The sequence below is a fragment of the Triticum aestivum genome, chromosome 7D (genome assembly GCF_018294505.1).
Source record: "Triticum aestivum cultivar Chinese Spring chromosome 7D, IWGSC CS RefSeq v2.1, whole genome shotgun sequence".
NCBI classification, from domain to species: domain Eukaryota; kingdom Viridiplantae; phylum Streptophyta; class Magnoliopsida; order Poales; family Poaceae; genus Triticum; species Triticum aestivum.
The window spans coordinates 219,400,728-219,409,312 of NC_057814.1; the positions used below are offsets into that span (position 1 = coordinate 219,400,728).

At 46.9% G+C, this 8,585-nt stretch overlaps 1 protein-coding gene across 3 annotated transcripts; it reads left to right on the top strand.

Annotated features, from left to right (window-relative positions):
• The first annotated feature begins 5,252 nt into the window (after window positions 1-5,252).
• LOC123168368 (geranylgeranyl transferase type-2 subunit beta 1) lies at window positions 5,253-8,313 on the top strand. Of its 3 annotated transcripts, XM_044586239.1 has the most exons (10): window positions 5,253-5,477; window positions 5,568-5,721; window positions 5,819-5,935; window positions 6,530-6,596; window positions 6,695-6,843; window positions 7,272-7,405; window positions 7,487-7,585; window positions 7,711-7,786; window positions 7,889-7,999; window positions 8,082-8,313. In XM_044586239.1, the coding sequence occupies exons 1-9, from the start codon at window positions 5,415-5,417 to the stop codon at window positions 7,987-7,989; spliced, it is 960 nt and encodes a 319-aa protein (XP_044442174.1). In that variant the 5' UTR covers window positions 5,253-5,414; the 3' UTR covers window positions 7,990-7,999; window positions 8,082-8,313. The 3 variants fall into 3 exon arrangements, with proteins under 3 accessions (XP_044442174.1, XP_044442172.1, XP_044442173.1); XM_044586237.1 differs by having other exon boundaries at window positions 5,299-5,721; XM_044586238.1 differs by having other exon boundaries at window positions 5,299-5,721; window positions 7,889-7,964.
• The last annotated feature ends 272 nt before the right edge of the window (window positions 8,314-8,585 follow it).

Consider the following 8,585-nt stretch of genomic DNA (forward strand, 5'->3'; position numbering starts at 1 on the left):
ATTCAGCCCCCTCTAGTCGATATAACGCACTTTCAGCAGGGTCATCAACACCTGCTATGCATAGAGCTGAGCTCCCCATGAAAATTCCGTTAGCATCTCTGCACACTGCTGCTGCGACTCCTCCTGTGCCCCTATGACATGCGGCATCATATGTATCTTAGCCACCCCCGGTGGAGGGGCTTTTGGTTGCTGATTTTGGTGGACTGCACCCACTCCCCGTCTTGAGGTATTCTGCCCTGGTTCTCTAACCAGGTCGAGCTCTTGTATAAACCTGCAAATGAATGCATACGTGCTTTGTGGACTCTGAAATATACCCTCATGGATAGCTTTGCAGCGTGCTGACCAAATTGCCCACAGCGTAACGGTGAGTTTGATGAACTGATCATGGGATAACAGTTCCATAAGAGTGAACAGCCACTGCTTCGCGTTTGGTTCCGTTACAACTGCTAGCTGCTGAGAGAGGTCCTCGTCCACTAGAGCCCATATACACCGCGACATAGTGCACTGCAGCAAAGAATGACTCCACGAGTCCGGTTGCCCACACATGCCACATGCGCTGGAGTCAGTCATGTGTCGATGCTCACGAACATCATTCGTTGGTATGGAGTGTTTTGATAGTCTCCACAAGAACATTCTGATTTTCGCGGGCACTTGCACTTTCCAAAGTGTTTTCCATGCTCCCTCCTCCTGTGACGTGCTAGAAGATCCCGCTCTTGTTTCCAGCCAAGCTTCCCTTCTTGCCCTAGTACTTACAAGCATCTGATATGCACTTTTAACTGAGAAAAAACCCGATCTCTCATGGCTCTAGCTCCAAAAATCTTCTATATTTTTTGTGCACAGAGGGATACCGAGTATGCTCCTTGCATCCATGGGCAGGAACGTTGCATGCACCCGCTGCTTGTTCCATGAGACTAAAGTTTCATCTATGAGCTCGGATACGTATACAGGCGGATTTGGCTGAAGATGTCCATACGGCCTCATCAACTCTTCTCGCGGGATCCAATTGTCTTCCCATATTCTGGTTGATTGACCATTTCCTATACGCCGAATTAGTCCTTGTTTCAGGACGTCCTTTCCTTCTGTTATGGCTCTCCAAATCTGGCTTGGGTGAGATCCCAACTCAGAGTTCAAGAAAGTTCCCCCCGGGTAATATATGCTCTTAAGCAATCGTGCGCAAAGGCTCTCTGGTTGTTGGACAAGGCTCCACGCCTGCTTAGCTAGCATTTCCATGTAGAAAAGCTCAAAGTCTTTGAAGCCCAAACCCCCCATTCCTTTAGGCTGGGTCATCTCCTTCCAAGAAACCCAATGTGGCTTCCTTTTGCCATCCTTACAGCCCCACCAAAATTTCCTTATCAACTTATTTAGGTGCTCACACAAGCCCCTTGGCAATTTGAAACACGGCATGGAGTACACAGGAACGGCTTGGGCTACTGATTTCACAAGAACTTCCTTCCCCGCCGACGACGTAGAACTTTCAATCCAGCCCTGCACTTTACTCCATAGTCGATCTTTCAAATATTTGAACGCTCCATTCTTACTGTTCCCAATATCAGAGGGCATCCCAAGATACTTCTCATTCAGGGTTTCATTGGGTACATTTAGAGCCACCTTGATATCATTACGGGTGCTATCCGGAACTCTTTGCTAAAATAAATAGATGATTTAGAATGATTGACTCTCTGACCAAAGGCTCTACAGTAAATGTCCAAGACTTGGTTTACTTCCTCAGCCCCCACACTATTTGCCTTGAAAAACAGCAGGCTATCATCAGCGAATAAGAGATGGTTAACCCTCGGTGCCGCTGGTGACACCTGTAACCCCTCCATGTTGGATGACTGTCTCGTAGATTTAGCAGGCACGACAGGCCCTCTGCTGCTGGCAAGAACAAGTATGGTGAAATCGGATCCCCTTGTCTTATACCACGAGTCGGCTTAAATCCCTCAAGCCTCTTTCCATTGAACATCACCGAGAAATTCACTGTTGATACCAGGTTCATGACAATGCTTACCCACCTCTCCGAGAAACCCAACTTGAGCATAATCGCCTTGAGATATGGCCATTCAACCCTGTCATATGCTTTCATCATGTCCAGCTTCAAAGCACACGACTGGTGTTTCTTTGCTTTGTTCCTCTTCATAAAATGCAAACACTCGTAAGCAATAATGATATTGTCAGTTATCATCCTTCCAGGAACAAAAGCAGACTGTTCCTCAGATATAACGTCAGGTAATACTTGCTTTAGGCGATTGGATGTCACTTTTGAGGCGATCTTATAAAAGACGTTGCATAAACTGATTGGGCAGAATTGAGACAGAAGGGTGGGGTTCTTTACCTTCGGTATAAGGACCAAAATGGTCTCATTAATACATTCGGCTGACTCCGTTCCATCAATTATACGTAGAACCATCCTAGTGATCTCTTCTTCACATGTCTCCCAATGACGTTGGAAAAAATGTGATGGAAAGCCGTCCGGTCGAGGTGCCTTGGTTGGAAACATTTGGAAGAGAGCGGTTTTGACTTCCTTGCTATCATAGGGTGCGTTTAGAGTAGCATTCATCTCATCAGTTACCTTCCTTGGCACTGTTTTCAAACACTTGATCCATGTCCTGAACCCCTTCCGAAGTGTACAGATGTTTACAAAAATCAGTTGTCATGGTCTCCATCTCCTCCGTATCTTCTGTTACTTGGCCATCAACCCTCTAGAGAGCCTTTATTTGATTTTTCCTGGGACGGCGGCTTTCTCGGAGATGGAAAAAATAAGTGTTTTTGTCACCATGTTTCAGCCACTCAATTCTTGCCCTTTGTCTCCATAGAATTTCTTCTCGGTGATAAAGTTCCACCAGTTGATCTGTTACCTTGATTTCTGCTGCTGTCGGCCCGGATCTTCCTGGGGATCCTCGCAGCTCCTGTAGCAGATTCTATAGCTACTTTATTTGGAAGCGCACATTACCAAAGTGCTGGCGGTCCCACTGCAATAGGTCAGTTGCCAGTGCCTGGAGCTTGTCGCGCATGCCGGCAACAGAATCTGTCGGGCCTCTCGCCCATGCAGCTTGTACTACTTCCGGGAGGGCGGGGTCCCTCTCCCAGCATAGTTCATATTTAAAGCTGCATGGGTCCCTTCTCCATGCATGCATCCTTCCCACGTCGAGGAATATAGGTACGTGATCAGAAGACGCTGCTTCTTTATGCTCTGTAATTGAGTTGGGAAAAGCCATGCACCACGCTGCGTTCGCCACACATCTGTCTAACCGTACCCTAGTGTACGTTCCACGTGCTACTTACTTCTCAAAAGTCCAGTTCCTTCCCTTATAACCGATATCACCGATATCAGTTAAGCCGCAAGTGTCAAGTGCGTCCCGGAATGAATCCATCTGGGCTTGGCTTCTGTTTCCTACTCCGTCATGCTCGATTGGCAACAGAACTTCATTAAAATCGCCCATAACTAACCAAGGCTGGTTGTTGGGCCCTGCTATTCCACGAAGCAAGTCCCACGTTTTGTAACGTTCACTAACCTGCGCTTCCCCATAAATAAAGGTAATTCTTGTCTTAATATTCACTAGTTCCTCAACAACAACATCAATGTGATACTCAGAGTAACCAACAACTTCGAGCTTTATTTCCTCATTCCAAAACATTCCCAGGCCCCCACTTCTACCAGAGCTACTCACTGCAAAACTTTTGTCATGGCCTAAAGAGCCTACCATATTCTCCACTCGAGAGCCCTCTATTTGGGTTTCAAAATACAAACTATAGAGGGGGCAAGTTGCCTCGTGAGATCACGAAGCTCACGAACTGTCGCTGGTTTGCCAGCCCCACGATAGTTCCAGCATAGTAGACTCATTGCGCCTGGCGCGACCCCCCTTGGAGGCCCGCCAAACGCGCATCAGTTTGTTTGCTAGGTGCTAGACTCTTCACTGATACTTTCTCTTGAGCTGTAGTTGTTGCCTTATTCCTCTTCGGTTCATGTTTCGTCGAGGGGCTCGGGGGTATCTCCGGAGCCGGTAGAAGCATCGACAGATGACGCTTTCCATTATGAGAAGGAGGGTTTGGGGGATCTTGGGATCAGCAACAGCAGAAGCACCCCTCTTGCGATTCCTCTCTCCATCTGTCATATCAGTATCCACTGTGTTCAGCACGGTGTCATCCTCTTTCCTGGGCGTGTTCGAGTTCTGCATGCCCCCTCTTCCTCTACCGCTGCCGCGGCCCGCACGACCCCTGCCTCAGCCACCTCTGTTCCCAGAGTTTTCTCCAGGGCCCCTCCCCGGGCCTCGAAACCATGTTGCTCGCAATTCCTTGAACACTAGTGCCTTCAGGGGGTGAACCCCGTCTCCACACTCTTTAAAGGTGTGTCCGAGATATCCACACACCGCACACCAATCGGGCAATCTTTCGTACTTAACCCTAAAAAGCACCATCTGAACCTCTCCCTTCTTCTTTACCACTAGGGAGACGATGTTCTTCAAGGGTTTAGTGACATCAATGTTTACACGCACACGAGCGAAATTCCCTTCAAAATCCTGCGCCATTGGTTCGGCATAGATGAACTCCCCAACTGTCGATGATAAGGCTCTGATCTTGGAGAAATATCCTTGAGGAAAATCATATGTATTCGCACCCACATCTCAACTTTATTGAGCTCTATGGAGAAGGGCTTAGTGAACCCATCATAGGGTGCCATCACGACTGCCTTCCCCTTGAAGTTCCATGGTCCATCCTCCATAACCCGTTCCCAATCACCCAGACACGAAAACTGTAGTGTGTAGAGGTTTTCCTCGAGTGGTTTGATCTTCACCTCCTGGGCTAGATCCCATGCCACCCTCATGTTCCGAAAGAACCAATACTGACTGTAGGGTTTGTCAGTATGAACCCTAGCAATCGCCATCCAGCGGGTCGCCTCTTCCGGGAGCTCGTCTTCTTCCACGATCACATCCTGCAGGTCGTCCTCCTGGAGTCCCAACTCTGCCATCATTGCTTCGAGTTCGGAGGAACCCGAGCTTTCCGCTGCATCGGCCATCGATCATATCTCTTGCCCGTGGTTTCTTTCCGCATGCGGTAGGGGCCCTAGCTATCCCAATCTCGCCCTTCTACCTTGGCCCAGAGGCCTCGGTAAGCCGGCGATGGAGGAGGACAGCAGGGGAGTAACGATCTCTACGGAGGAGCCGAGTCGCCGCCGAGAGGAGAAGGAACCCTAACGAGAGGAGAAGCATGAAAAAAGGCCGTTGATGTGGGCTTCCAAACGCTCATGGATCCACGAGGCCCATCTCGCCGAACAATCCATACCACAGGCCCGACTAGCCCAGTAACCCATCGGCTTGGCCCCTGATTCCCCTGATCCCAACACGCTCGCGGCGGAGAAGAGCACAGCAGTCGTCGACGGAGCATCGCTAACCAAGCGAAGCGAGGAGGAGGAAGCCATGGGTGAACAGGGGGAGCTCGCCGCGGAGAAGCACGTCCGCTACATCGTCACCGCGGAGAAGGTAAGCAACCACACACCCAACCCATACCCTCTCTCGGATGCGAACCGTCTCCGGCGACAATTCATCCGTCCTCCTCGCCGTTTGCCGCAGAAGAAGGACTCGTTCGAGTCGCTGGTGATGGAGCACCTCCGGGCCAGCGGCGCCTACTGGGGCCTCACCACGCTCGACCTCCTCCACAAGCTTCACGCCGTGGACGCCGCCGAGGTCGTCGACTGGATCATGTCGTGCTACCACCCGGAATCTGGTACTTTGACTGCAGGGGGGAGCCTTGGTTTTGTCGATTTGGATCCTCGGTTCTTAAATGATTCAGTTGTGTGTCTTCTTGGGATGTGGCTGTGCAGGTGGGTTCGGGGGGAACGTGGGGCACGACCCGCATGTCCTCTACACGCTCAGCGCCGTGCAGGTCCTCTGCCTCTTCGATCGGCTCGATGTTCTTGATGCAGACAAAATTGCTGACTGTATCCTTTTCAAGATCTTCAGTGAGCTTCATGCTGCTCCTGCTGTAGCAGTTAGCGGCGTCCTAATGGTTGTAGTCAAATCTCTCATCTTGTTTTGGAGCTGCTTGATTTCCCTGAATTGCTAGTAAGAAAGCTGAAACATAGTGTTGCATTTACATTACCTTTCCTTTCAGCAGTGAAGGAGAAAACGTTGCATCTTGAAATGTGGATGGTTTTATGGAGTTATGTTAACGCGCAGCTTAGCATCTATGAACAATGTCCACCAATTTCCTCACTAGGTGCAGCATGTCAAAATTTTAGTCTACTGCTGCATCCAGAATACAATACCACCATATGAGATAGTACTTGGTAGATGATCGATAATGTGTGGCTGTGACACAGTAAATTTTGGAACACTAATCTGCTGCATTAGCCAGTAGGTATGTGATTGCCTTCCGGCTTGACTTAAATTGCATGCTGTATATCATGAAATGCGGAAGTAGTAATAACATTGTAAGCTTCTGCAAGCCTTTCGTTTTCTGAATGAATTGAAGTAGCCACACCCTGAGCTTGAAATCTTGTACCCTATTATTTTTCCTATCTAAATTGTGTCAGATATTACTGGACTTCAAAATGAGGATGGATCATTTTCTGGTGATATTTGGGGTGAAGTTGATACTAGGTAAACACCTTAGCTGTTCTTTTTGAGTTACCCATGTGTTTTATTTGAATGCAGCATCTGTGTGGGCTACTAATATGAATGTGATATATATCTTGTAGGTTCTCGTATATTTCCATATGCACCTTGTCATTACTGCATCGTCTGCACAAAATTAATGTGGAAAAGGCTGTAGAATATATTGTTAGCTGTAAGAACTTGGACGGCGGATTTGGAGCTATGCCAGGAGGGGAGTCTCACGCTGGGCAGAGTATGTATTATCTTGATTTTACTCTCAAATCATACTGCTATGGTACCTGAGTAGAACTGTAATTTTGTCAATAAAATAGATCCTACTGAAAGTCCATCGATTCCAAGTGTTCTAGTATGATGCCCTATCAGATTCATGTCAGATTGTCTATTTGTATTTCTATCTGTATTCCGGAAGAAGAAAAGGGATAGAATTGATTATTCTTGACTGCGCTGTTGGTTGTACAAACATAAAAAGCATTTCCTTCAGGAAAATGCAAGATATTTACTGTTTATCCAATCAATTTGCTATGATTATTATTGTGGCACTCCTATGATGACCTGAAATTTGCATTTTCACAAGGTTATTTCCTTGATCTTTTTATTTCTCTCCAAGTTGTCACTTTATAGCGGTCAGATAACCTGAAAACATGTATCCATTCTGTGCAGTATTCTGCTGTGTTGGTGCTCTCGCAATCACCGGCTCTTTGCATCACATTGATAGAGATCTCCTTGGATGGTGGCTCTGTGAGCGCCAGTGTAGAGATGGAGGGCTCAATGGGCGTCCTGAGAAACTTGCTGATGTGAGATTGACTACTTTCTCAGATTGTGCACCTTTTGCATTTCTCACTGTACCATAGATTTAATTGAACTGCTCGCAATAGGTGTGCTACTCATGGTGGGTGTTATCAAGCTTGATAATTATTGATAGAGTGCACTGGATTGACAAGGAAAAACTTGCAAAGTTCATATTGAACTGTCAGGTAACTGCTCATGATTCTTGCTCTGAAATTCTGATTATTATGTATCCAACTTCTAACTCCCATCATCTAAAAGATCAATTTTCTCCGTTTACCGTATATATTGTCACAACTTTTTACATTGGCAGGACAAGGAAAATGGTGGAATTTCAGATAGACCAGATAATGCGGTCGATATCTACCACACGTACTTTGGAGTTGCAGGTATTTATATTACTTCCTCCCACAGGGATCTTGCAGTATGCTATTCGAATGATTCAAAGTCATAAACTCCTTGCTGAATTAATTAGCCTCTTTCAAAAACAGGGCTTTCATTGATGGAGTATCCTGGAGTGAAGCCTATCGATCCTGCCTACGCCCTCCCTTTAGATGTTGTCAACAGGTTCTTCTTGACAAAACAACAGTAGTGTGCCTTAGGTTGGCTCAGCTCTTGCTTTTCTAACTCACCTCGTGTTTCGTTCTTTGACATATATCTCATTCCTATTCTATTGGTTCACAGCTAGGAAGATCATGTTGTGACTGCGTTGGCGTCAGGTCAGCACGAGTGGAGAGCTTACCCCTCCTTCGGTAGCTCGCACTGATGTTTCTGATCACTCCCATGCATGAGATCATGGCTTTGAACGTTAGTGCAGACCTCATATTTACCATGAAATCCGGACACTTGGTTATGTAGAAGAGTGTAACGTCCAAGGACTGAGAATCAAATTCAATCAAGATTATTCTTGTTGGAATAGTATAATCTTTCAATATTACTCCCTCCGTCCCATAATATAAGAACGTTTTTGACATTAGTGTAGTGTAAAAAACGTTCTTATATTATGGGACGGAGGGAGTATCTTGGTTGGCCGACCAACTCTAGCCGAATGGCTGTATACCATTTCCCTCCATAATAACCATCATATAGAGGCTAGAGAGGTAACAAAAAAATGCTTGAGCAGATTCTTGCTATATGGATCGCTATTCAACAAAACATTCCGAAGGCACTCAATATTCTCCCCCTCCA

Bases quoted from the DNA above. Each gene is read 5' to 3' on its own strand.
- LOC123168368 (XM_044586237.1), top strand. From the start codon at position 5,415: ATGGGTGAACAGGGGGAGCTCGCCGCGGAGAAGCACGTCCGCTACATC. The intron at 6,597-6,694 runs GTAAACACCTTA...TATATCTTGTAG, and splicing joins TGGGGTGAAGTTGATACTAG to GTTCTCGTATATTTCCATAT. The intron at 7,406-7,486 runs GTGAGATTGACT...TGCTCGCAATAG, and splicing joins GTCCTGAGAAACTTGCTGAT to GTGTGCTACTCATGGTGGGT.